This window comes from Theobroma cacao, chromosome 3 (genome assembly GCF_053813885.1).
Source record: "Theobroma cacao isolate CCN51 chromosome 3, ASM5381388v1, whole genome shotgun sequence".
NCBI lineage: Eukaryota > Viridiplantae > Streptophyta > Magnoliopsida > Malvales > Malvaceae > Theobroma > Theobroma cacao.
The window spans coordinates 36,271,237-36,298,846 of NC_142641.1; the positions used below are offsets into that span (position 1 = coordinate 36,271,237).

Consider the following 27,610-nt stretch of genomic DNA (forward strand, 5'->3'; position numbering starts at 1 on the left):
GGCTTGTGAACCCCAGTGTGAATCTATTACGTAAAAGCTGCAAATGGATTGAGATTCTTCTATTTGTAAGGATCATTAATAGGAAGAACGGAGTAATTTCCCATGAAAATTCATGGCCTAGAAACAAGCAAGTTGTGACGTTATGGAAATGCCGAGGCATAGTTTATATTATATGTCACCAAATAAATGTCCACCATTAGCCATTTTGCTGCGTTGTTAGGCCACTTACCCACACCAAAACTTAAAAATAGATAAATAAACCCTACTCGAGAGCCAAATGAACATAAATAAGAACAGGGAACACTGAATTTCACCCCGAAAGAAAATGAGATGAGGAATACTAAATCCAAACCTGGAAAAAAAGGAAACTTGAGCTTCAGCTTCAAAAGTCCTAGCACAATCACGACATTGCAACAAAAAAAGCAGTTATATTGAATTCAATATACAAACATTCTAGGTTTGGCACTCAGGGTTCAACAAAAGAACCCATGTTTATTGTGCACTGAAGGTTTCAAAATTCCTACTGCCAATGAAAGGGAAGAGTTTGAGGGGCTTCATTGCCAGAGGATCCACCAGAACCCATGTGAAACATTCCTGGGCAATGGACCGCCGTGTCCCTGCCATTGGCAACAACAACTGAATCCATGGGCTCTATAATGTGGTTCTGTAGGCTTGGACCTAAGGGCTGCACCAAGGGAAATGAGCGAGGCTGCACCATGCTACTCAAACTGATCCCAGATGTCTGTGTCTGCGGAGATGACAGAAGAGAGAGAGCACAATCTGAATCTTGAACTGGAGTTGTTGACCTGTCACAGAACATAGTGTGGCTGCCCCCACTGCCTTCTGAGAAAGGCGTAGCCCTGAGAAGCGGCTGGCAGACAGAAGCTTCTGGAAGTGTTTGATTCTGGGGAGTGTTATTTTCACCTTGCAAGAACATGAATTGCTTCCCTCCTCTGTAGTTGCTCGAAGAGGATCCAAGAACAAGATTTCGTTTCTCTGGTGAGTGTAACTGTTGCTGCTGGTTAAGATGCCTAGAATCTGTCTCAGAATTGGTAACTCCAGGCCAAGTAGGTTTCACCACAGTGGTGGATGGATATACTTGCAAATTAGAGAATGGCGACATCTGGGTACCTGAAATGTAGAATATATATTGATTCAAAAATCTTATTACTTGTAAATTTCAGAAGAGATTGCTCTTATGGTGCATTTTAAGTTGCTACCTTCTAGACCAATCACCAAACTATTAACAGGAAACAAGGGATTTCAATATAAATCCTTATAAAAGTCACAAGCAGCTTAGCATTTATAACCATTAGGACCCAGAAGTGTGTCGATGCAAATAAGTCAGGAGGACAAAATATTGTGAAGTTATAAAAGTTTCTACAATCTATTCCTAAGGCATGGCTGCTCTCCGGCATTTAGGAGTGCTTTACATAAGCTTCATGGAGATTAAAATAGAACTACTCAAGATCAAGCCATGAAATAGACTATGTCCTTACAATCAATTATCAAAAGTGAGCAGGTGGAAAATAGACTGCTATAATTTACTCTGGTTGCCACTAGACTGTTCTAATGTTACTTTTAACAAAGAAAATCAATGAAACCTCAGTGAGCTGATTCATAAAGTGAACATTTAAAGGATCTCTATCCTAATTTTGTGCGAGTAATTACTTGAATTCAGTCATACTTAAAAACACTGAAACTAATTTCAGTCAAACAACATAGGCACAGCTGACCTTGGTAATTGGAAAAATAGCTCCCAGAACGTGAGAGGGGATCTGGCTGAGGCTTCCTTCGCCTCCGGTTGTGTCCATCAAGACGTTTCCTGCAGCTTCTCTTTCCTTCATCGAACTCCTCCAGTGAGTGAAACCTTCAAAAAGAGTGAGGTGACTGTTGAGGAATTCAGGAAATTGCAAAGGTCCACACCTCAAAAGAATGGAATTGAAATGCTGGTAATTAATTTGAGGAACTGATTACATTGGTTGATATTTCAGACCATAATACATACATGAGAAGAAAACAATACTAAACATGATCCAAACTAGATATAGTTATTAGCATTGAGTTAATGATGAAGTAAGCAAAGAATCTATTGCCCGCTTGCACTGCCTTTATTCATAGGTATAAGTAGCAGATATCTCTATGAGAATGAGATTACCCCATTTGTTGAATAAAGCATCTACAATGGTAAAGAGTTAAAGAAAAGGAATTGATTCAAAACAAAGACGGACTTTAAGGACATATGACAGTACTTACAAAGAAGAGGACCACCAAATCGAAAAGAAAATGGTGGGGGACAGCGGTGGAGAAAACTCAGCCTAGAAACAATAGTTAAACATTTTCTTTTCAGACAAAGAAAGATTCAGGTTAACTTTTAGCTCACAATGGCGACCATTCTTCCAGAGAACTCTTTTCTTTTCTTGAAACACAGGAACCCCTTGCAGTGAAGCTCTCACTCAACATGAAAATCACAATTTGGCGTTACAATGAAACAATTGATGGTAAAGCAATTTTCTTAAAGTCACGCATTTCACCTCGCCCCTATATTAAGTATTACACTCAAATCACAAAATCCCATCAGAATCTTATCACTTAAAATTATGCCAAACATACGCAAAGCCAAAGTTCCTCGCAGAAGCAGCCACTCAAAAATATTGACCAGCAAAGCAAAAGTAACCACAAAGAAGGAAATATGCAACTGAGAGAAGGAATCAGATCACATTTCACCAGAGCAACACAAATTTTTTGTACAAAATTCAAGTAATCAAGAAATTCAAAACCAGAATAGATGAAGTACCTGCTGCATTGTTGACAGAACCGTTGCTTCTGGCCATTAATCATAACCTGTGGAGTCTTGGAGTGAAGCTCACACACCTTATGGCGCCTATGGTAGTCCCTACAACTGCTAAGGTCTGAATTGCACCCATCAACAAGGCAGGAAACCTGATGAGTTCCATTATTAGTTGCTCGAGCCCTCTTGGAAGGTGAAGACTCCATCTTTAACTCTCCTGGTTCCTTCCATTTATTCATTGACTCTTCTCCAGAATTTCCTACCTGACCAAGCTTCAAATCAACTGAGAAATCCCCTTCATTCCTAGGAACTCCATAGCTGCTTGATCCATTGGCAACATCTATGGTTGGTACAGCTTCGTTAACAAGTTCAGTCAAATCCCAAGAAGTAGCTTTCAAGTTCCAGTCCATAAAATCTTTCACTCAATCAATCTCTTTTTTTAGATTTATTCTTCTGCACACCTTATTAGTTATCACCCCCAGTAACTTCAACTTCTTGTCACTGTTTATGCCTCATCTAGGAAACTATTTCACAATTATATAAGAAAAAAATAATCAACAGTGCTGTAGAAATTAGCTTATTAAGGAAAAGAAATACAAAAAAGGGAAGAATCCAATCAAGAGTAAAATTTATCTTTGTGTGACATGAAGCTTCCAGATTCAAGATAAACAAGAATAAAAGGAGTAGCTACAGATAGATGTAAAAATAAAATGATAGAGAAAGAAATACATACATAAGCACGCCAAATACTACAACGGTTTTTTTTTTCCTCTTTTTTAATGAAGAGAGAGCCAAAAAGACATAAGAAAGCAAGAAATTATATCAGAAAGTCATATTTTTATATTGAAGTAAAGGATGGGATGTTAGCAACAAATATTGTTCCAAGAAGATTGGAAGCAAAAAAAATGAGAAAGGTACTAGCAAAGAAGCAAAGAAATAATAAACAAATAAACAGATGAGAAAGATGCAAGAGAGGGTACTTACAGGCAGGCAAGAAGAGTTGTTGTTGTCTTTCCAGCAATTTATTCACTGACATGGACACCATTAAAAATCAATAAAGTAGGGTAACCAAAGAGCAAGAGGAAATCAGACACAAAAAGCAGAAAAAAGAAGTAAAGAAGAAAGATGAGGTGGGGTGCAGGTTAAAGAGAGATAAAAAAAAAAAAAATCAGTTGCTGTACCTCATTAGCAGAAATGCCACCAGGGATCTTTTTTTAATAGTTGAGAAAATATAATGGATAATGTATTGAAAGGGGAAAAGAGGTTTTAGTCTCAGAGTTGAAGAAGTGAAGTGCTGCAATGAGAGGGCCGAAAAGAGAGTTAGATTTGTTTTGTTTTAAAAGTGCGGTTGTTATTTTAATATTTTCTCTTTTCCATATTTAGGGCTTGTTTGAAAATATGTAATGTTGTTGAGGAAGGAGGGAGGGAGGGAGGGGATACTAGGGACAGCCTGTTTGTTCCTCTCAACTTTTGTAAACCAAGAAAAAGAAGTACAAGGATGGATGCTTAGGACAAAGCATGTGGCATTGTGTTTCACATTTCATGGCATGTTTTTGTTTTTGAGTTTTCTTTAGCTTTGAAACCTCAAGCCCACGCTCCTATGACAGAGGTTGGAACACAAGCAAGCATTCAGCAAACTTATATAAGCCTAAACCCTGGAAGCAACTTTCCCCTTTTACTGTAAAAATTCTTTTCTTGCTCTCCAGCGGAAACTCGATGATTAATCTGAAATTCTAAATGCAAGATTTTATGCATTGGCGCCTTTGCTTTCAGCCTCATCATTGATTTGCCTGGCAACCATAATCATCTTGATATGAGATTGGGGCCCTTAAGATGTCAATATGTGGCTGTCTGTAATTAAAACTAGATAGATACACATGAAAATGACTCTCCCTCTGCTGTTTGACTTGGCTCCATTTCGTCTAGCCGACACCATCCTCTTCACGCTTTGAAATGAAACCAAAATCCTCATCTAGGAATTCCTTGCTTCGAGACGTAATACTATTTTTATTCTGTTCAGAAATTTATGAAAGCATTTGTCAAATTATATCACCACCCACACCCACCGGCAGGAAATTAAGTAGACTCCTCTGCCAGAATTCTACTATTCACTAAGTACTATTCTTGTGGTACAATCAAAGCATCATGAAAATTTAAAGGCATTTTTAACTCAGTATACTATATCTAGTCTTGGAACAAAAAGGCAGGTTGAAGAAGCTCGTAACTAAACTTGCAATAAAGGTTTGGCAGTAGGCAACCCATTTTCCTCCCCCCTGCCTGCCCTATCTACTGTGGTCCTTGCCCCTCCCCCCGCCCCCTCTTATCTTGTTGTGAAACTCAACTACTTTCTTAATTATATTTTTTTATTATTTATTTAATGTTTTAACAAAACTATCACAATTGTACTTGAGAGTTCTTGGAAGTGATTCATGCTATCCCATTTTGAACTTGAGTGTTCCTTCAACTTTCCTAACAAATATGTATCATTGGATTAAGTGTTTCATATTATTTCAAGATTTGCTTCCTCCACTACTTACTATTACGATATAACATATTGATACACGAGTCCTTGATTCATCAACACTCTACTTCACAAGGTACTAAATTAAGGTTCTTAAATTTCGTATGACATACATGATTTTCTTGTTTGAAAATTTGTAGTTTAACAAAGAGATGGACTAGTCACAGTTCACAAAACAATAGAAACATAAAAATATTTGAGATAATTATAGTAGTATTTACCCTCATTAATACCAAGGAAACTAAAAATGATGTAATCGAGATCATTGACCGTTGGCCTTGGAACTTGGGGGTATGGAACCCCAATTCCTAATCTTGGAGCGTGAAAGGCACTGGAGATGGACTGCGCTTGTGATAGGGATGGATGGAACGATAAAAAGGCATTTAAACAATCTTTGAATGGGGTCCAATTTGAAAAATTTTGGGAGGGTTGCTGCTGCCGCTTGCAATTTGCATTGCAACCTTAACAAATAAAAAAGGGCATGACTCAATCACAGTCAGATAAAATAAAAACCCCAGTCGATTCAAGGGTGAAACAGTGAAATCCGGAGTGGGGAAGGGGGTGGGCGAGAGAGAGACACGCTGAGACAGGACTGTTAAATCACCTAACAACCAGAGTCAGTTTGGCAGCTGTCAAAAAGAAAAGGCGTGAGGTGGTGAAGGGGAAGGGAATTGATTTCTTCGTGGCTGAGTTCTGCTTCATCACGTGTCCTCTTCCTCACCAAGTCTATGCAAAGTGAAGTCCCACTAGGGCTCCCAAGCCAAGATCCTAGATTTTGTTGTCGGCGCCCTTCTGTTGCCTCCCCACCCCAGTTCTTTCTTTACCACTACTATTTAATTAAGTGTTAGTACTGTTTTTATTCCCCCTAAGTCTTAACTCCATAAAATGTTTAACCCATTTCATGCCCTATCACTTGTTCGCAGTATTATGTATCTTTTTTTTTTTTTTTCCATATTTTCAATATAATTGATGCTATTGGTTTCTTTTATTCTACAGGAATTTGCCTTGGATTAGACTGGTACAGTAAAAAACTTTGTACCACTACTAATAAAAATATGGAAAACTTGATTTTTTAAATTTAGCAGTGTACTAATTTCACTGACCTTTGTCTTGGTCTTGTTCTTTTTGATGAAAATGATTGAACAACTTTCATCTGCATGTCATAGACAAAGCTTGGTAAAACTCCTTTTAGATCTTCATCACTGAAATGGTATAAAGACATTTATAGTCAAAGATGCAATGTGTACAAAATGAAAAAGAAGGTGCCTCCAATTGCTCTCAGCAGTACCACGAAACAAAAACATGTGGCCTACGGGTTTTGAATGCTTTTCAAATGGTGAAAATCTTAAAAATTATCGAAAGAGAAAAATCAACGCATCGACCCTACTGTCACAGTGTCACCTAGCCCACCAGGTTAGAACGTGCACATGGATAGCAAGATGGGCAGCCTATAGCAGAAAATTATGAAAAATAAAAAGAAAAATGACAAGAATAAGAATCAGCAGCAATTAAATGGAACTGAGGTTTGGTCACGTTGATTACCTACTGGATTTGGGGTGGCAGTTACAGCGGTTACGATTCCAGCTCTCATTCTCACAGAAAGTAGTAGATTATTTACCAATAAATAGAAAAGGAGCCACGTACAGGCCTGGGTTAATGATAATTAAGAACAGTGGAGTTCTAATAATTGTACATCATTGATTTCACTGTCCACATTCTAATGTGCAGAAGTCGAGCCGCTCGCCCAGTGAACAAATTCTAAACCAAAGGGTTTATTTGGGAACTCCATTGCCATAAATTGAGATGCAAGACGACGAGTGAGTGACCATGCCAAAGAAGTTGAAGCATCAGAATAATGAGCAAGATGCCGGTAAGTTTCACTGTTTAGCATGAAAGTCTGTGCTGTGCATGTTGCTAGTACAAATTTTATGATGCTGTTTGCAGGGCTTAAGGAACTGTTGCGGATTGTTGACGAACCAAAAGCAAGGTGGATTCTGTGGAGGACACAGCCACTTATTCCAATATTTTCTAGGCAAGATTCTCATATACTGCCACTTCTTTTTCCAACTTTGATTGGAACATTCTTGATTTGATAGTAATTTAAGGATCAAGCAGCGGGTCCAAAGATGATAGTTACGCCTTCGCTAGCTGTCTCCAGAGGCCCCTGCACTTGCAACTTTGTTTACAGCCTCCATGGGTTAAGATCAATCTATACCCTTCACCCACCAACGTAATTGGTCGTCAATATATCTCATGAAACTTCATGATTAGATATACAAACTTTTTTTAATTCTTGAGCAAATTAAGAGTACAAAGTACCAGCATTTTGCTTTTATTTCTTGTTTCGTTTTGCATCAAAACTCATATAATGCTAAAATACTCACGACTAGATTAGGACATGTAAGATGAGCATATCACCCCCCGTGCGTCAACTGGTCAAACCAATAATGTTTCGGCTGTTTTGGGCCGAGTTAGGTTCTAATGGCCCAAATCCACAATAACAGTAATCAATCCAATCCCCAATAACTTAACTCCCCACTCACGCTCACGCCAACGGAGAAAGATTTGCCCGTTTGCTAAAAGTTGCCTCTTTTTATGGATACTGCGAACACTTGGAATTTGCTTTGAAGCTAACAGTACAAGTGGTAGTAGGTAATTTTTTACCTTTTTTACTTGAGGGTATTTGTTTCACTCTTTGTTCTGGGTTTTTGTATTTTTTTATTTTTGGGATTTAAAGTTTAAAGCTTGAAATGGATGGGGAGGAGTTGACAGAGCAGGAGACTGCTCTTTATGATCGCCAAATTAGGGTTTGGGGTGCTGATGCTCAAAGAAGGTAACTTTATTTGTTTCATGGTACCCTTTTATCTTAATATTTCTTTGAATTTCTTTTATTAACTTGTTTATTCATATGTTTTTTTTTTTCTTTCTTTGTTAGACTGAGCAAATCTCATATACTAGTTTATGGAATTAAAGGGACTGTTGCTGAGGTACAATTTTCTTTTTTGACCTTTTGTAAATTGGGTTTTTCTTGCTCTATTATTACAAGTCTTTAGTTATTGCAATGTTTTTTTTTTATTAAATAAAATATGTTTAAACTTGTGGGTGTGCGTAGTTTTGCAAGAACATTGTACTGGCAGGAGTTGGTAGTCTGACATTGGTGGATGACCGGGTAGTTAATGAGGAAGCTTTGTCTGCCAATTTCTTGATACTGCCTGATGACAATCTATTTCAAGGGAAAACTCTTGCTGAGGTCTGTTGTGATTCTTTGAAAGAATTCAATCCTATGGTTCGAGTGTCTGTAGAAAAAGGTTAGCCTTTTTTTGGCATCTGCCTTCTGGTTTCATGTGGCATAAGCTGAAAAATTAGCAATGCTTGTAAATTTCGTGCATTTTCGGTCCGTTTATGAATGTGAAGTTGAATACTGCTATCTATGCTACTAACTGGAAACTGTCACTTTCTATTGGGGGCTTGCAGGTGATATATCAACATTTGGTGTAGAATTCTTTGAAAAGTTCGATGTTGTGGTCATCAGTTGCTGCTCTCTTGCTAAAAAAGTATTATTAGATAATTTTGTTATCTATGGATCTTATAGCCTGTAGATGATATGTTTATCTATATGTTTCAGCATATTTTGATGCCGGCATGCTTTACCCTTCAATTTGTACCTGAAACTTCTCTTTCATGCAGAAATTGATTAATCAGAAGTGCCGGAAGTTATCAAAGCGTGTAGCATTTTACACAGTTGACTGTAGAGGCTCTTGTGGCGAAATATTTGTTGATTTGCAGAACTATAAATATTCAAAGGTGATTGTTTTACACATTTAACTATTCTAGTAGCATATGTGGCCTTATACCTACTATATCTATGTTTGGTGAGATGCATAATATCCAATACTTCCTAAGCATCAAACTGCCAATGGCAAGTGGAGAATCTTGGCAGTACTATATTTTTCTAATTCGGCTTGTGATTTTATGTTGGGGACAAGCCAGTAAGCCACTTTTATTAGTGGATTGCTGACCATCACTATAATGCTGAATTCATTTTCTTGTAATCATAGCAAACGACAATGCACATTCTGTATTTCCTATGTATAACATTTATAGATGAACTCTTCCTAGCAAATTGAAGGACCAGAAGATATGTCCGGATTCATGAATTAGAAATGCACTTGTTGGTACTACTCTTGTGAATTTCTAGTGAGTTGCTGCTGAACTTGGTCTTGTTATAAATTAATCTCGTGGTTCTTGTATATTGTCCTCATCTTTTTTGGTTTAACTCTTAGTTGTGCCCTATAATGTGTACTCCAATCATTTAGTGCTTTTAAAGACCTTGATTTATTAACAAAATGTGTAAGCTTGTATTTATTAATATTAATATTTTTTTTTACAGAAAAAACTTGAGGAAAACATTGATTGCCAACTAGAATACCCAAGCTTTGAGGTATGGAATGGTTTGTGCTCGTTATCAACAATAATAGTATCAATAACTACAATTGTTCCTATAATCTTCCTTAGAACATAATATGTCATACTGTCTCCTGATATTAGCATGTAATAATGTGCCATCCATGCAGTGAAAGCATTTTATTGCAGTACGTACATTCTCTTCTATCTTTCAAAAAAAAGTACATTCTCTTCTGTCGCAGGAAGCAATTTCAGTGCCTTGGAGAGCACTTCCGAGGAGAGTGTCAAAGCTTTACTTTGCTATGAGAGGTATGCTAACTGTACTGTTTTTGCTTTTTAAAGAACTAAAAGGGGGAGAACAAAATCAAAAGCAACTAGAATTTGAAATTGATAGCTACATTCATCGTGGGCCAAATCTAGGTTGCTCGTTTTACACTCATCTGGGCATGCCTCTGGATGAACCATTTTTACATAGTGATTGTGTTTGTTAAATACAGTGTTACCTTCTTTTTATCCATGCATGTGTGCAATAAGAGGCAAATCCCTCAAATTACTTCTATTTCAAGCCAAGAACAAGGGAAATATGGTTAATTTTTGCATCTTCATTTCAAATTTGTTAAACTTCTCCCATTTTACGTGAAACCAGGTTTACTTATAAGCATTTCTTTTGAAGTAGCCTATATTTATACAAGGGATGACATGATTGCCTATGTTCTTACAGTGATAGAGGGATTTGAAGATGTTGAAGGTCGTAATCCTGGAGAAACCTCGATTGCTGATCTTCCTGGTGTTCTGAAGCTCAGAAAGGAACTTTGTGAAACAAATGTACGTATTCGGCATTTGTCATCTGCATTGCCTAGTAGTGTGCTGTTTCTTCTTACTGTGTTTTATTAATTTATTGCAGTCACTGAACGAGTCTCAAATACCCAATGCACTCTTAGAAAGACTGCTGATAGGTACAAGGGAGTATCCTCCAGTTTGTGCCATCATCGGGGGAATCCTTGGACAGGTTCCATTTTGACCATTTCTTCCCTTCTCAATCTATTGAAATGATTAATAACTACTATAACTATATTAATTCAATGTGATTTGACTGTTGAATGAGTAGGAGGTGATCAAAGCAATATCAGGCAAAGGGGATCCACTCAAGAATTTCTTCTTCTTTGATGCCATGGATGGGAAAGGCTTGATAGAGGACATATCAGAGCCTAACACTGGAAGCTGAGCTCTGCTTTGATCGGGGAGGGATATATAGAGTTGTAACTTAGGGGTGTAAGTTTTTGGCCTGTAACTGACTATTGCTCTGGGGGGAAGTTAAGTTGGTTGAAGCTTTCATAGGATCAGATAACAATCACCAATTAATATTGTTGCCTAAATTGTAACTCCAGAAAACTTGTTGAACTTTATTCTTTCTTAAAGAATTTGGAGCCTACACAGTTGTTAAGGAATCTTGATTTATGGAACTTAATGTTGGACGGTTTGTGTATACTGACTACAATAATTGATAAATGCTGTATGATGCATTCTCCAGCCGTAGTGCTTAGATATAGAAGGTAAGTTGTATAGAAGTATTTGCCACTAGGGCTCTGAGAAGGGTAGCAAATACGATTGCCGTGGGGCTAATTCTATCCAAGGCCGCTTCCTAAAAGCCACGGCAGGCGCCAAGTGAGGCTGCTGTTGTTATGTGGTGGGGATAAAAGTTTCGGAGGATGGAAAAGTGCCATCATGTATGCATCAACGTTGTATCTAATTAGAACGGAAAAGCATGTCGCTTTTGATGGTGGTAGGCAATGGTGCTGCTGTGTCAAAGCATCATTGCTCGACTGCCCCACCAAAGTTATATTATGGTGACAAATTGCTGGAGATGTATAAAAGTTACACAATCATGGAGTCGTGGACAATGTTCAACAGAGTTGTATTTGATAATGATAATGCCTGAGTAGATTCAGCAAGAGCTAGATCGTGTGCATTTGTTTGGTTTTTTGCCTGGAAATTAATGCTTCCAAATCAAAGCTTGAAGGCAATCATATTAACGGGAGGGATGAAAAATTGTACCAAAAAGAAGAAGGCGATTGAAAACTACAGGGAGACCAAGAATGGGAACCACGAAGAGAATGACGTATCCAGATCCTGTGCAGGTAATCCAGGGTTAAGTTTTACCCTGTCAAAGGTCATTATTACTCCATTAGTGGGGTTGGATGATGATTTAGTTTGAGGTAACTCCAGTCCTTTAAAATCTATGATCTATATATATTAGATTTGGATAGAGAATCCACGATGTTCAGTTTTTTTCCTTAAATCACTTTTTTAATTCCTAGATATAGCCAAAATCCGATAATCAAATTCAAAATATTTGATAAACCAAAACGTGGGTGGTTTTTGTCCCGCTATAATCTCATCAGTCATCACATTTAAAAGCAACGTCTCTAATCCCATTATTCAAAAGCCCCGCACAGTGCGCGGAGTCATGATAGAAAGCAAAAAAGAAAGAGACCCCACAATGGAAAGACCTTCTGTAGAAGAAGAAGTAACCGATGACCAAAAACTGCACCATCTTTTCAAGAACTTGGAACAGGAATGGGACTTCATAAAACAAAGGCCAGAAAGAACCCTACATACACGTTCAACTGGATCAAGTAAAATGATTCAAACCCTTCGACTGCTCAACAACTCGCCCAGAAAACTCATGTCTTCTCTTCAGCACAGAAGCTCTCCATCGGAGAGAGTAGCATGGAAAGTGAGAACCAATGACTTGGCCGTTGAGGAGATACTCACCGAGAGAAGGGCAGCCATCGAGAGTGGTAAGTTGAAGGGAAGACGGCTTTTCGAGGGAGCAGAGGGTGTGACTGAGATGGGCTTTGGAAGAGATGAGGTGACATGCAGTGGCTGGGAGATTGGCTTGGATCAAGAGAGTGAAGTGAGGTCAGTTTTCTCTTATGAATCTGATAATGATGTGGACGAAATTTGGGGAAGGAAAGAGGTCTCGTCCGCTTCATGCCCTCGTTGTTGTTCTTGTTCGCCCTCCTCCTCTTCTTCTTCTCTATGTGCTGAGAAGGAACAGAGAGGAGGAACTGAGGTGGCAACTTTAGCAGAGAAGAGAATTGTCCGTGATGTAGGCAGTGGAAGAGGAAGACGATGGATGGTTATCATAGTCTGGCTTACCATTACTTTAGCTGTATGCGTAGTTGGTATCATCTCAAGGAGGAATTTTTGTCTATACGAGGATGAAGAGGTGTGTCTAACCCCAACATGAAGTCTCCTTTATAACTTAGAATGATATTATAATAACCATGGTTAAGAGTGAAGAAGATTGATGCCCTTCATCTCTTGTTCCATCTTTCAAGGATGCATCTGTTTGTTAATTTTTATCTTTTTATTTTACTTGCCAGAATATAGCATATATATCTGATTTTAACTGCAATTGGAATGACAAAAGAGGGTGTTTTCCTCCTCTTTTTCTTTTCCCTTCTTAATTTTCTTTGTTGTTATGAACATCAATGTTCTTTCTAATTAGGAATTTGTTGTGATAATTACATGTTCATATATATATATATGAACAGGATATGCTTTTCGATTATGAACTATTAACTAGTTTACATGCAATTAATCATGTTGCTTTGAGGGTTAGGAAACATGGAACTGTACCTAGCATGTACTTTTTAGCACCACTCTTTAAATGTTCATGCAATAAACAGAGGGAGGAGCTTAATTTCTGGAACGTGAAACTCCCTTTCATCTCCTTTTCATTTGTAATGTTGGTTGGGAAGTTTGGTCCACTTGCTGCAGGAAATGGAATATCTATTGGATTTGCGACATCCTTCTTCAAAGCTTGGATGCTTTTATCCATTCCCAGCTGACACTAGAAAAGCATGGAAAATCCTTTTCTTTGCAGCCCTATGAACCATCTGGTTATGTCGTAACGAGATAATCTTCAGGAACAAAGCCTTCAATCCCAACCAGATCGTTGACATCATCTTGTTGGGTTTTTCTCTCTGGTGTAAGGGGAACCGGAAACTGGACCATGTTCCGACTGGTTTATGTTTTAACTATCCTAGAGCCTTCTCCAGTAAAAAAGAGAGGAAGAAACCAACTAAGAAGGACACACGAACCCCTCCTCCCTAGGGCTCTCTCAAACTTAACACAGACGGAGCTGCCCAAGGCAAACCAGGGCCTGCATCATCAAGGGTGTCTTCTCTAATGCCATTGGAGTAGAGTACTCCAACTTTGCTGAACTTAAGGCCATTCAAAGGGGAATTAAGGCCTTTCTTGACTCTCCATGGGCATCCTCCCATATATTGGAAGTTGGGAGTGACTCTTCTAACATAATACTCAGGGCCCAAAACCACAAAAAAAATCCTTGGGGGCATAAAGCTCATCTCCAACTCCATTAAAAGCGCCAGTAATATTTTGGACCTCTCCTTCATCCATATCAGACGTGAAGCTAACTCACTTGCGGATGGGCTCGCCAAAGCTGGTATTGGGAGAGATTCCAACTTCAGTGCTTACTTTGAATTTGGCTTGGCGTGGAAAACGTTTAAATGGGTCATTTTGTTATTATCAAACTTCATGTTTCTGTACTTACTAGGGAATTCTTAATTTGGTGTGTAGTGTTATTGTAAGAAGAATGATCAACTAATGTACTTACGATTGGCATATCAGAATCCATCTGATGTTTTGCCAATCCTTACACTAAGGACTCTTTTTGTTTTCGTAAGCCACTGCGGCTTATCTTCTCTCTTCCAAGTGAGACTATTAATAATATCATCAGCTTTCAAAAACAAAAAAAAATCTGGAACGTCTAAATGAAATGAAAATGTAAATATATAGCTTAAAATAATTGAAGAGTTTTCAGTTTTCTAGTTATTCTCTGCATCCTAATACAGAACGGAGACTACCGCATAAAAACAAAGAGATGTAAAATGGCAAATTCGTGATGGCCATTCTTGTTTAAGTTTTAGTATCATAATAAAGCTCAAACAAGAAGGAAAAAAAAAAGGGAATGTGCCATCATTTACTGAACCTCCGGGCACAGGCAATATAGGCAGAGGTTCACCCAAGAACAATGGGGTTCCATTTCCCTGACTCTTACGAGAGACCCGCTCATTGACAGGAAACAGGCCCCTGCTTTTTCTCATCAGGTTGAAAGTATCTTTGGAGATGCGGGGTATCGATCCCCGTACCTCTCGCATGCTAAGCGAGCGCTCTACCATCTGAGCTACATCCCCACGTTGGTGATGTCAGTACAAAGAAAAATAGTTGAATTCACTAGCTCCTGGAAAATGTTGACTCGAGCAGCCGGGGTATGAAAAAGGATACAGTCACAATGATGGCGTAGAAAATACGGTATGATAGAGAAAAATGTGTTGATTTTGAGCCAATCATTGTGAATGAGACTAGGAATCCAAGTTTAGGAAAACAGAAAAGGTAGATATTAAAGATGCAATTATATATGGGTGCGTGCATTTTGGGATTTATTTCCATCAGTGGATAGGTGATGATAAGGAAAAGGCCGAGTTGAGGGATAAAGTCAAAGATGATACCATCTGCCGTGAAATCTGACATGGAATGATAGATGACAGAATGTTGACAAAGGCTTGGAAAAAGACATTGGGTGCATGTACAATATGTGAAAAAAGGTTCATGTTGATTTAGAACAAAGAAATGAGGCTCTATCTGTCTTGCTCTTAACTCTTAAAAGATGCTACATCCAATAACAGTTCGGTTTCCTCTTTAAATGCAAGTAATTAGTATCAACAGCTATGGACCTTACTAGTATATTATCATATAATAAACAGCAAGAATATTGTATTGGTAATTATATAACTTAAATGCCAATGCTATATCATTTTTAAAAAAGGCTTGTGAGATTTCAGGTTTAAGTCTTCGTGTTACTTCGTATAACATGTGGTCGAATGACTAAAAATTACAACAGCAAAGCAGAGAGAAGGCGTGCTATTGGAATTAAATGTCCAATGGTGTTCGAGATTGGGGATAGAATATATTCCCTCCAATACAAAAAGCAGGATAGTAAGGAGGGAAAAACCTATGTGGTGTCATGTCTCAGGATTTCGACATTGTGGTCAAAAGTTTCCCCAATGAACCGGCAGCGCCATCTGCCAGCCCTGATTGAAAGGACACTGCCTAGCGAGCTATGAACAACCAACAACAAATGGCTGCCCAAAAGAATTATTGGTTCTGTTAAACACAGATATGCGACAAGCAAATTAAGTACTCAAAAATATTCTGCATTGTCAGATGCAAAACCAAAAAACAATATACACAACAGGCAGGAGACACTATATATGGACCGCCCCAAGATATAAATCAGCCGACCCAGCAATGAACGTGTCAAGGGAGTTTCAGAGTCCCAATAATTTGATTCTGCTTCTGGCTAATAAATGTATTAGCAAGAGCTAAATGTGACCTACGTATCCGCTGTGCAAATTCATTCCTTCCCCCTCTTCCTCTTGTGGACAGCATACTTTCACAGTCCAATCTAGCATTAGGCACAAAGCTAGTATGTACCTTTGCGAATCATTCTAGAGCGCCCTCTAGTTATCATATGATGTCTGTTTTGGGACAAGATCCCACACCACAAAAAAAGAAAAAACAAAAATAAAAGCATGGCTTAAATAGTTTCTTTGCTGAGGAATAGCACTATAAGCCTAGGTGCATATAATGATATAAACACGGCCTGGCGATGGACTGCAGACCAACACATTTCATAAAGGATTGTACGTTTGCATCTGTCTCAGGATCTGCTCAAAGTTTTCGGTGAACTTCTCCACCGGATGTGTGTGTATCCCCTCATAGGTGGTCACCACAATTTCGTCATCTTTGGAACTGCGTTGGACTTGTTTCTTAACGTTGCATTCTTTATGCGTACACCTGTAATAACTTCTGCAAACAAGATAGAACCAAAATGAATACTTGATATATATACGCGATGGAGACTTCAATAGTTTTGATAACCAAAAATGGATTGATTGCAGGCTGAGTGATTTTAATTTCATTGTCTGTTCTTTTGTGCAGGCTAGCTGAATATGCTAAATTAATAGAAAGCTTCTACTTTCTACATGTATACCATTCCACTAATACAATTTGAATCAGCAAATATGTAGAATGAAAATCCATGTAAAGGACATGAACTGCCAAATTGCTTCCCTTGGTTCTTAAGTCCATGCTTTTAAACTAAGTGCAACTTTAATTTAAGGTATGTGCCCTAGAATATTTGATGGATCTACTTAATCATGAGACACTCCAACCCCTACAATCTATAGAAGACTGGAATTAATCCCAAAAGGCAAAAACCAGAGTTAAAATTTTGGGAGAAACGAATTAAGTAGACAGATATACCTCGGGAATTTGCTATTCTTAACTGTTTTTTGCCCATATTTCCTCCATCGATACCCATCATCGAGTATATCAACCTGGCTCCTTGTTTGGAACGCATATTTGTGCTTCCTCATCCCCTTATTGTCTCCTTTCTTCCCTACTTTGACCTCACTTTCTGATGATACGTCCTTGACATCCAAATCTTCACATTGATTTCCCACTTTTGTTGCAGTAATTGTATCGTTGCCTTGCAAATAACTTCGATGATTTGTCATGGTTAGCAAGGAAGGGGAGGCTGAAGATCCATCCGGGAAAAGTATGTGGTAATTCTCCATGGTAATAAAGGATGAAGGAAAAAAAAAATATAAAGCTGATATTTAAGATAAGAGATGCATAGAGAGAGAAGTTTAAATAAGAATGTGTGTATATATATATTACAGAAAAAAAATAGAAAAGGAAATAGTTAGAAAAACAGGTGGGCTGCGTAATGGCCAACGTCCAAAGTCACTGAAAACAGAGAAAAAATTGATGCATGGAGGCTTTGTTGTTCATGGATCCACCTCCCTCAGGAGGAAAGAAACTTGAGTCGTGTACGCCACGTAACATAACTTGATGAGAATATTTGGCCAAAAATAAGCTCATGATAGTACATAGCATGCTAAACGTTAATAAGATTGCAAGTTTCTGATGTACATCGTGAGAAAAATGAAAATGATGTAAGTTGAAAATATTTATACGAGATATTTGAATATTCAATTTAATAATAAATAAATGTATGACTAATTTAAATTTTATCTTAGTGATTAACAAATAATTATTTAAGGTTATAAATTTATGTATTTCAAATTTTATATATATAATAATAAAAATAATAAAAATTAAAAAAAATTAAAGAGTGACCACCGCCACTATCTCGGCGTACTACATTATATATTGTTTTATACAAAAAGTTCCATTCAAATTTTTTTTCAAAATATATATGTAGAGGCCTATGCATAAATTGTTAAAGCAATTAGCTTCAATTATAATATAAAAAATACATGCTTAAGATTAAATTTAAGGTAAAATACTCAAACACTTTTAAGTTTTGATTAAAATTATACAAAATTTATTAATTTTCAAAATAGACAATCCGACAAAAAAATATTCTTATCGGACACATAAATCTTGTCGTTAATCAATCGTTAATATTTCTGTTATTTTAATGACGTAGTAATATTTTTAAGATAATTTTATTTTTTATTAATTTAAAAAATTATTATTAAATAAATTATAATTTTTATTTTTTTAAAAAAAAAAAATTCAACTACTTGCAGCCGGAGATCGGGCTCCCCAATGCTCCCTTAGGGAGCCCAATCAAGGCTCCTAAGGGAGCACCAGATCCGGTGTTCCCTTAACAGCTCTTGTGCTCCCTTGGGGAGCCCAATTTGGGGTTCCCTTCGAGAGCCCATGCTCCACTGATTTAGTGCTCTCCGGGAGAGCGTATGGTGGAGATAACTGGTCGACCGATGCAAAGGAATTTCAACGACCGACTTGAGAAAAAAATAATAAAAAAAAAAATATTTTAAATATTTTATATCTAATATTAACATCTTTTAAATGTTTAAAACGAAATATTCATTTTAAAAATTAATAGACTTTCATATAATTTTGATCAAAATTTAAAATATACGAGTATTTTATCTTTAAATTTATTTATTTTGAATAATTAAAAAGAAAACTCAAGCATAAATGACAAGTTTAGGGTTGAACCGTGATGGGGCTATCGTTGACTGAGGGTTATAAGAATTTGCTGTTACAATGTTATTGGCCAAAGTGGGCAAGTCTTGTTTCAAACAATTAGGCGATGATATGATTCTAGACTTGGTAGTAACTTTAAAGATTGGACGGCGGCCCGTATAGTTTGAAGTGATATGAAATAAAACGTAATGCTCCGCGTCAGATTAGACTTTTTGGGAAGCTTCATTGCATATTTGGTAAAGAAAAAATTAAAGTTTTCTTCGGCCAAACTTACTCGCATAGCTGGGCTCACCCACATTCAATTACCTATTACTTAATACTTAATCTACATTTGCATAAGGTAAATAATGAGTAAATACGAGAAAATGTAACATCAATTCAACATATAATCCTTCTTTTTGACCTTTTGTTTGGGAACTTAACTTCTTTCACCATTTGATGAATGGAAAGTAATTTTACCTTTACTCGAATAGAAAAAAGAAACTATTGAAAGATATCCAAGTTATGGAATGAACTGGTTGGTATACCTTTGCTATTTAGAGCTTAGTTAAGGTTTTGCTTGATTATTTTCTTTTTTTTGTTGTTTCTTACTTGTGAAAATAAAAAAGCAAACACTACCTATGGACGTAAAAGTAAGAATAATTAATTCATTAATTAATTAAAATAAAATATAAATTCCCTATCTAAATTCATGATTTTACGTTATCAAGGAAACCATGATTATGTAAATAAAAAAATTACAATATTAGTTTTATGAGTTGAGTTTCTCTCAAAGTATGGATGTTAATGGATATTTTATAATAAAATACTTTGTATTACTCAATTCAATTAAATAAAATTAGAATATCCTATAATTAGTTTTGAATAGTAAAATTATTACCCATCGCAGGTTCAAATAGTGATCATAAGGTACCCACTACCTAAACTTGATTATAAATAATGATTTTTAACTGTAGTTTTTAATTTTCTATATATTATATTTGTTTATAATTTTCTTATAATTAATATAATATTTATTAAAATTTATTAATTGTCCTAAATATGATTTTAATTTTTAATTTTTTTATAAATTCACTTTAACTTTTATTAATAATAATATATATAAATTTATTTTAATTAAATATTTAACAATTACGATATTTAACGAGTAATGCTATTTGATTATAATTTTAAATAACAGTTCAAAAATCTAATCGAGTATTTATAAAATGCAGATATATTATGAAATAATAAGATTTGAATTAAGATATCTAAAAAATAATAATAATATATTACCCAATGACATCTCCATGCCAAGGTAAAATGCTATGGCATCACCAAAAATTTTGTTAGAGTGACAACAAAGGGACCGTATTTGTTCTTGACTTGTTTGGCGAGTTTCAACGCAGCATTGCTGCGCAGTCCTGAATTCTTGCATTCTTAATGTCGGACAACAGTCTGGAAAATCATGGCCATTTGATGAGCCGAGTATGGTTAATCTTGATGGTTTTGGAGCAAAATTAACATGTACAAGGTTCGGCTGGAGATTGAAGTTTCCAAGTTTGATAGTCATAGGTGCGTCTCTGGTTTCCCCTACCCAAGGAGAAGGACTTGCAAATAATTCAAGTCAATAGTCTACTAAAGGGTTAGAAGCAGAGCTTGTAAACCATCAACATTGTCAAATCGTGTATGGTAATGGCAACCCAAGGATGGTCTTAGGATAACAGGAAAGAATTAAATTAACATAGACTTGGCATTGAAATCAAAATGAAGGCATTGGGCAAGTGTTGATGATGAGGAATGATTAGTCCATGTAAGCTACAATGTGGTCACCTAAGCCCACTAACTTTTAGCACTTTAGCACCTTAAACTATGCAACTAATTTGACTGGCAACAGAGCGAAATCCCTATCCCCCCAGAAAAATTTTTCAATGTGCCAGCCGGAAATGGCTCCCCGCTAAAACAAAACAAAAACTTTAATTGAAACAGCTGGAACGAAGCAAGTTTTTCTCGAGAAAACGAAAAAAATATATGAAAATTAGCTCCTAGATACTCGGACCCCAGAGGCTCCACAAACGAGAGTTGAATAAGCCCACCACGTCCGGTAAAACCTTCCTGGCCAAACCCTTGTGGCTAACTCCAGTTGCTACAGTCACCACCTCCATTTCCAGGTTTCCAGTCACCTCATCACCCACATTCCCTTCTCCTTCATGTTCACGGCCACCCGGCCCACCCCCATTTTCAGCCTCCGCCAAGGCCTCATTTTCAACCATCGATATTTCACTGTCTTGGGACTGCTCTCTGTGCAATGCATTAACAGTTACCACATTGGATTCATAGATGCTCAAGATTTCCTTGTCTTTCTTCCTGGCTGCTTTACAGTGTTTCTTGGAGACCTCATCTTGCAGCAAATGGTCCTCAAAGGCTTCAATGACTTGATGAATTAGGTCCCTGTTGGGTGAAGAATCCCATCTGTGCCAAAACCTGGTGTAACAATCGAAGCACCCACATTGAAAAAGAGGGGCTTTTCCTTTCTTGCACTTGCTCTTGGATTGATGGTTGAAGGTAGACGGATTTGTGGTGGAAATAATGGACCTTGTTATCATGTAAGCCAAGACTTCTTGGTCTTGTGGTGGGAGAGCTAGAGCTAGAGTCAGAATTGCTACCGGGAGAACCTTCAACACAGAGTTAGGATCTCTATAACAAACTGGAGAGGAAGGTGAGGATAGAGGAGGGTACACACCGCCTTTCTTCTTGACCTTCATTTTAGGCTTCTCTCTCTCTTCAGACTTCAAAGCTTTTCCCTTTCTTCTTGAAATTTATTCTAGGGGGTCTTTTCTTGTTCTGTCTCGACTTCAAGAGAAGCGTCTCATTGTTGAAGAAGAGGTCAAGGGTGGGGTGGTTTCGGATTGGGGAGAGAGAGAGAGAGAGAGGCACTGTTGTTTCTCGGAGAGGTAAAAGCTCAAGGCTTTTTTGACATCAAAACTGTAGCAAATGGCTTTTCTTTCTTTTGGGTTCGTACCACGCTTAGCAGCTATTTCAGGTCTGTCAATGGACTGCAGCTTTGCCTTTTCAGGCCTTTACGGTCACCACTTTAACAATCTCGGAGACTGTTAACCCCAGACTTGAATATAATAATAATAATAATTTTCTTTTTATTATACTGTAATAGATTTTTTTAATATTTAGTCAAAAAATATTTGTATATATACCTCTATTTTAATTTGTATAAGACAACAATTTAACCCTAAATTTATTTCATTAACATGAAATCAACTTAATAACTTTAGGGCTTGTTTCTCTTTTTCTCTTTCGCACCCTCGCTGCGCCCCATACAGAAATATCATCTATTAGTTCCACCAAGTACCTAACTCTTACGTCTCCTGTTACACCTAAGATATGACAATGAATATCTAATTATCATATATCAAAACTATCCACCCTGATACTTAAAAATTTAAGTCTTTTATATTTGGGTTCGAGAAGAGCTCGAGTAGAGAATTCATTATCCATTTTGGATTCTGAGTAAAGTGTATGTATAAGCTTTTGCACACTTAGTATTTGAATTCAATTATATTTTTTTACTGAGTAGTATAAAGCAATTAAACCCAATACCTCTTTAGAAAGTATATATGGTTGAAACATTTTAATAGTCAATTATATTTAATTGTTCTGCCATTTAATCCTAAAATCCAGCAAAGTAAATATAGTTTCTGCCCTAACACAAAAATTATCAAAGCCAAACTTGAACTTCCTCCAAAAACGAGAAGAATAGTTTTGAAATCTTTTGATTACTCAGAATCTTATGAGGATTCGAAATTGTAGTTTGTCAATGATGTTAGCCAAGTGGTAGTTTTCAAAATTTAATTTAAAGTGAATATTTCTCATCGTCTTCTATGTGCTTAATAGAAGAGTCTCTTGTTTACATTAATTGAAAGTTTGTCTTACTGAAATTTGCTGTTGGATTCTATGAAAGAGGATTTTACTGATTTGTAGGGGAAAAAGAATAAACCAAAATCAAAAGTTGACTTCTGAACAGATATTGAGAAAGATTAAGAAGAAAAGGGACTTTCTTTGATGAGTTTTGGGGGTAATATGGTGGGTTTTGGTGATAACAATTTTTAGTCAAGGTTACTACGTATTCGTTTTAGGTATTTAACGGATTCAAGTAGGTTTTATTTATTTTGGATAAGATTTGGATAATAATTTTTGTTTCTCACTTTTCTCTAAAAGTTAAGTAGAATGTCATGATTACGATTACCTAGGAAATTATTTGGTTGAAATTTTTATTGAAAGATCTAGATATTCTTTCCATTAAGCCAGTCCCCTTGTCTTGTGATTAACATGAATCCTTTCACTTAGTAGCTTATTCAGTCTACTATGAGAGCACTAAACGCCTTGAAGTTGATTGCTATGTAGTTCATTGAGAAACTCCAAGCTAACATCCTTCTTCCTCATCCCATTTTCACCCCAAACCAACTTATTCATGACTTAATCGCCAAACCCCTTGGCAAAGTATGTTTTCATTTTTTTTATAAGCCAAGTTAGGCATTCAAATCTTAATACCCCAACTTAAGGAGAGTATTAGAACAATATTTTACTTTATTAGATCTCAGCATATTTTTACAATTATTTCAATATATTTTTCATACATGTTTTTATTTAGGAACTCTTTGGTCAAATTATGTATTTAGTTTTTCTATTCTATCAAAATGTTAGATTTAACCCTTATCCTATAAGTCGTTTAAATCAATTCTTTGTGTTTTCAAATTTTGTTAATATTAGTCTAATCATTAATACAATCAAGTTTTCTCCGTTAAAGTTGTTGACGTGACATTGAACATGTTAATGTAGCATTGATCGATGTTGGTTTGAAATTTTTGAGATTTTAATGGTCAAAATTTAAATTTAGATTTTATACTATATTTTATAAAAGGATATTGGATTTAGTCCCTCTATTATTATAATTCGTATGAATCAAATTCGTGTATTTTCAAAATTTGTTAATACCAGTCCAATCATTAACACCATTAAATCTTGATGATGTGAAATTTTTAAAGATTTTAAAAATTAGAAAATGTGACTTGATTTTTAAAAGGTCACGTTGCTAACCAAACTGTTAAAAACCCAAAATCAACACAAACTAGTTTTAATGTCTAGTGAATTGTTTTGTTTTGAGTATTAGATAAGAATAAAATACGTATTCAACATAATTGGTTTCAATGTCTAATAAGTCATATGATATGAGAAAATAACGCATTATCATGGAAATCGTTATTATGAGATGTAAAAGAATGGAGCGTTGCCGATTATACGTGAGTCCACAATCAACGTTGAACTCATGAGTTATGCCTGTCATCATTCATAACCGGCTTATGATTTGGGTTTTGTTACTTCAAAAATTGCAAATGGATCCCTTTATCATGGTTGTCCATTAGCCTAGTGGAAACCCTGCCTATTCTAAACAACCGGTCAAGAGATTGAGTGCCATTACGGTCTCTCCTTGAGGCCCTAGCCTCCAGTTCCAGCTTCAGCCCACGCTCCATAATATTCCAGCGTGCAGCAGACCAAAAACCTAGCCCACAACGGAAGCAACTATATTCTCTGGGCTATGGCCCCTGTCATGTGCTTGAATGCCTTGTGTTTTTCGTTTGGAAAGACAATGCAGGTGCATTGCTTACGACGATTTGCTATTTCCTGAAATCAACTAACTCTATATAGAAAGACTCGATGTTAATGAGTGGTAGTTATCTATTTTTCTTGAAATTTCATTTATGGTAAATACATGAAGTCAGAGACAAAATTTTGAAACAATAAACAGCTCGTCAATAATTATTATGACAAATGTCTTTCAAGCTTTAAATTTATGTACAACACATGTATTTGTGAGTATTTGACCCCTGGAGACATTTGACCTAATTAATATTGCTCTTTTTATCTTCGTACTTCTGACAACAACTACCAGGCATATCAGAGGTAGATAAACACTTCTTCCTGTTTATAGTTCCTTTCAACGAATGGGTCCCTCCATACTATGGGTGTAGCAAGAACATGCCAAATTACACACTTCTATCTCGCAAGGCACATCGGTTGGTACAGATGCAAGTGTCACATCCTTTTACTTTTACCCTTTCGTGATTCCGAGCATCTGAAGCAAGAGGCACGACGCAAGAGAATGGCGATGCATGTATAGACGGGGGGCCTTAAGAAAGCTTGCCATGAGTCCCATGCCGCGCCATATCGGGGTTGGACTGGTTGGTGCATGCCTGGGGGCTACCTTTGCCAGTGAGGGCTCCACATAAACATCGTCACATGCATGGCCAATCAAATAATTTTACCTTGGTATGTTAGGCTTTTTACAGACAATGAGTGACGCTTGAGCCTCTTTGGATCATATGATTAGTACGGCCATTATCTTACTCTCTTTTTTTTAAAAAAAAAAAGAATTTGTTTCCAGTTGATTGCTTTCTCCTGTCTGAGATGGGCAAATCCCCGTTGTTCCAGAGTCTCCCTTAGGTCTTTGCATGAAAGCAAGAAATGGCCAAACAGAGGAATGTAGTGCGACAAAGCCTCATGTCACTTTCGGTGTATTTGAGATAATTTCATTATAGAGAGACGCCTGGTCTTGTGATTATTATTATTATTATTTTTCACTCCTTTGTTTCTCCCCTCCCCTCCTTTGGTTGGTTGTTTTTGTTGCTTGAAGGAAGTGTTTTTAATTTGTGGTTACCTTGCATTTGTCGACTTGTCCTTCAAAGATTGAAAGAGTACTTTTTTTCTCAATGTTATTAATAAAATTTGGGAGATATTCCTATTCTGCATAAACTGTTCTTGGCATTTTCAGAAGGGGTAACTTCAACTTTTCATCCGATCATCACCGATACCTACACAGCGATTAAATATTTTTGACAATGATTCACATTCAAGGAAACAAATGGTATGACTCAGCTCAACAATGTGACTCGCGACAATTATTTTGGTTGAACTATACAAAGCTGAGACGAATCTAATCTTAACCTTTTCTTCCTTGGTTGTTTGATAAGAAAACAAACGTCATTATTTTTTTCCAACTACTAGACTGCTTTAAAACTTGAAACCAACCGCCACGAATTGCATGTTCTGTTCTTCGATTAATCTAATCTAACATTGTTTGATTTTGATTAGTGCTGTTTGCCATAAAGGTTCCAAACCCCACTTTCTTTTGGCGATGCTCTGTTTGAATGGGGTACATGGGCCAAGGAAATGGACATAAAGGGAAAAATATGACTGGTTTCTGGCAGTAAAAATTGGGGCCTCTTAGCCCAAAACAGAGGCCCGATGAGGCTACTACAAAATCTTTTTGCCCTCTAGAATCTAGATAGTTAAGCTTTTACGATTTTGGAGGAAGATCAAAGTTAGCTCAAATGATTTCCTTCTGCTGGCTCAGATGATCCCAACTCTTTGTAAAAATAATTGGGGGGTTAGTCGACGGTTTTGCAACACTCCACGTGTAGAAAATTTAATTCAAGAATTTGATGATTAACAGATCATCGCAGAGTTATATAACCTTCTTTGTCGAATTGTTCTCCAGTCACGAGCTTTCCCAACGACAAACCCTTTGGCAAACATTAGCATGCCGAAAGGCACTACCTGACTTGGAACCTTTCTATGGGTGTCGAGGGCATTATGCCAAGCGTCAAGAATTCAGGTGAGGAAAGGAAATGTCATCTGGTACGCCGTACGTGGCATTTAAACATTCCATTAAGAAGACCATAATGTGTTGCCTTGAGAAGGAATTAAGTTGTCTGGATACTTCGGATTAAGCAGAAGAAAAGTAATGCGGTGTTTGATTTCTTCTTGCCCGGAATTGGACACAATCACATGGAAAAGTCAATCCCGTAAACGGGCTCATGCAAATGTGGGTCGGTCTGGAAGCCGTATGCCCTGTTGATGAGAGGGATGGATCATCACAGGATTTGGGACACGATGGATGTCTTCCCTTCCTGTTACCTTTTTTTCATATAGTACTTGGCTGTAATCATAACAAAAATGATAACGATAATAACAGTGTTGAAGATCTGATTCCCAATCTGGATGAATATGTGGCGGGAACCAACTGGAAATTGAAAGTTGAAGAAAGTTCTTAATACGAGATCATTTTAGCTGCTGGTTGACTAAATGTTAGGGAGTCTTGTCGTTTTAGATTTTTATACTTGATATGGTAAAAATGGTGAATGTATGTGTCATTTCATTTCTTTAATGCTTAAATTGCACAACGCTCTCTTGTCTCGTTTAAATCTTGTTATTTTATTCTTCCTTGTAAGCATTATAGTGCAGTCGTTTATAATCTTCTTGTTATACGCTTAACAGACATGTCTGCTGAATCTAAGGATCATAAATACAAATATGCAACCGTTATTCCTTGGTTGCTTGTGATTCTCTGCTATACAGCTTTCATTTCATTTTTTCCTTCCTCTGTTCTCCAAGTATTCTTATATTTTTCCAGAATTAGTCTTTCACAAATCTTCTACAAACAGCAACCAATGCATGTGCTATTAGTCACGGCTTCAATGAGAAGTTTTCCTTAAAACATTTGGTGATCACAAGTGGTTCACAAGGCAAAGGCTTAGTGGGGTAGTTGCTGTTGCTCTGTTGCCACAGTGTTTTTTCAATTTGTTTCTGCCATTGTCATTATTGAGTCTCGCTGAATCCCACTGATAGATTATATGCATAATGGTTAGTTGAATCAGGAAATTAGTGCTAAACTCAGTCTAAGATGGTTCATGACCTGTTTAAATAATTCCAGAAAAGAAAGCTCGTGACTGCTCCAATAGACTAAAGGCCATAGCAGATTTTGATTT

The 27,610-nt window shown here is 36.8% G+C and overlaps 4 protein-coding genes and 2 non-coding genes across 7 annotated transcripts; 1 reads left to right on the forward strand and 5 right to left on the reverse strand.

Moving 5' to 3' along the window:
• Positions 1 to 140: 140 nt before the first annotated feature.
• LOC18605126 (squamosa promoter-binding-like protein 13A) lies at positions 141 to 4,128 on the reverse strand. 2 transcript variants are annotated; one of them, XM_007037955.3, is made up of 5 exons: positions 3,973 to 4,128; positions 3,776 to 3,820; positions 2,798 to 3,315; positions 1,737 to 1,870; positions 141 to 1,131 (listed from the first exon to the last, which is right to left on the reverse strand). In XM_007037955.3, exons 3-5 carry the CDS (start codon positions 3,199 to 3,201, stop codon positions 521 to 523), a joined length of 1,149 nt encoding a protein of 382 aa, XP_007038017.3. In that variant the 5' UTR covers positions 3,202 to 3,315; positions 3,776 to 3,820; positions 3,973 to 4,128; the 3' UTR covers positions 141 to 520. The 2 variants fall into 2 exon arrangements, with proteins under 2 accessions (XP_007038017.3, XP_088660391.1); XM_088804265.1 differs by lacking the exons at positions 3,776 to 3,820; positions 3,973 to 4,128 and adding an exon at positions 3,525 to 3,699.
• Positions 4,129 to 7,846: 3,718 nt separating this feature from the next.
• On the forward strand, positions 7,847 to 11,202 carry LOC18605127 (SUMO-activating enzyme subunit 1B-1-like). Its single transcript, XM_018118505.2, has 11 exons — positions 7,847 to 7,964; positions 8,050 to 8,145; positions 8,248 to 8,299; positions 8,425 to 8,620; positions 8,787 to 8,866; positions 9,000 to 9,116; positions 9,703 to 9,753; positions 9,959 to 10,025; positions 10,438 to 10,541; positions 10,621 to 10,725; positions 10,825 to 11,202. Exons 2-11 carry the CDS (start codon positions 8,063 to 8,065, stop codon positions 10,939 to 10,941), a joined length of 972 nt encoding a protein of 323 aa, XP_017973994.2. The 5' UTR covers positions 7,847 to 7,964; positions 8,050 to 8,062; the 3' UTR covers positions 10,942 to 11,202.
• Positions 11,203 to 14,713: 3,511 nt separating this feature from the next.
• LOC148763773 (small nucleolar RNA snoR74) lies at positions 14,714 to 14,847 on the reverse strand. Its single transcript, XR_016025639.1, has one exon. It is a non-coding gene; the product is annotated as a small nucleolar RNA snoR74 (small nucleolar RNA).
• Positions 14,848 to 14,868: 21 nt separating this feature from the next.
• On the reverse strand, positions 14,869 to 14,941 carry TRNAA-AGC (transfer RNA alanine (anticodon AGC)). The gene has a single exon. It is a non-coding gene; the product is annotated as a tRNA-Ala (tRNA).
• Positions 14,942 to 15,940: 999 nt separating this feature from the next.
• LOC18605131 (putative WRKY transcription factor 43) lies at positions 15,941 to 17,460 on the reverse strand. The gene is made up of 2 exons (XM_007037964.3): positions 17,073 to 17,460; positions 15,941 to 16,616 (listed from the first exon to the last, which is right to left on the reverse strand). The coding sequence occupies exons 1-2, from the start codon at positions 17,384 to 17,386 to the stop codon at positions 16,439 to 16,441; spliced, it is 492 nt and encodes a 163-aa protein (XP_007038026.1). The 5' UTR covers positions 17,387 to 17,460; the 3' UTR covers positions 15,941 to 16,438.
• Positions 17,461 to 20,504: 3,044 nt separating this feature from the next.
• On the reverse strand, positions 20,505 to 21,854 carry LOC18605132 (uncharacterized). The gene has a single exon (XM_018117093.2). The coding sequence runs from the start codon at positions 21,533 to 21,535 to the stop codon at positions 20,816 to 20,818; it is 720 nt and encodes a 239-aa protein (XP_017972582.2). The 5' UTR covers positions 21,536 to 21,854; the 3' UTR covers positions 20,505 to 20,815.
• Between the last annotated feature and the right edge of the window lie 5,756 nt (positions 21,855 to 27,610).

Coding starts and splice junctions, on each gene's coding strand:
- LOC18605131 (XM_007037964.3), bottom strand. CDS start 17,386: ATGGAGAATTACCACATACTTTTCCCGGATGGATCTTCAGCCTCCCCT. Junction 16,617..17,072: donor AAGAATAGCAAATTCCCGAG/GTATATCTGTCT, acceptor TCTTGTTTGCAG/AAGTTATTACAGGTGTACGC.
- LOC18605126 (XM_007037955.3), bottom strand. CDS start 3,201: ATGGACTGGAACTTGAAAGCTACTTCTTGGGATTTGACTGAACTTGTT. Junction 1,871..2,797: donor TTCTGTCAACAATGCAGCAG/GTACTTCATCTA, acceptor CTCTTTTTGAAG/GTTTCACTCACTGGAGGAGT. Junction 1,132..1,736: donor CTATTTTTCCAATTACCAAG/GTCAGCTGTGCC, acceptor TCTACATTTCAG/GTACCCAGATGTCGCCATTC.
- LOC18605127 (XM_018118505.2), top strand. CDS start 8,063: ATGGATGGGGAGGAGTTGACAGAGCAGGAGACTGCTCTTTATGATCGC. Junction 8,621..8,786: donor TCGAGTGTCTGTAGAAAAAG/GTTAGCCTTTTT, acceptor GGGGGCTTGCAG/GTGATATATCAACATTTGGT. Junction 10,026..10,437: donor GCTTTACTTTGCTATGAGAG/GTATGCTAACTG, acceptor ATGTTCTTACAG/TGATAGAGGGATTTGAAGAT.
- LOC18605132 (XM_018117093.2), bottom strand. CDS start 21,535: ATGAAGGTCAAGAAGAAAGGCGGTGTGTACCCTCCTCTATCCTCACCT.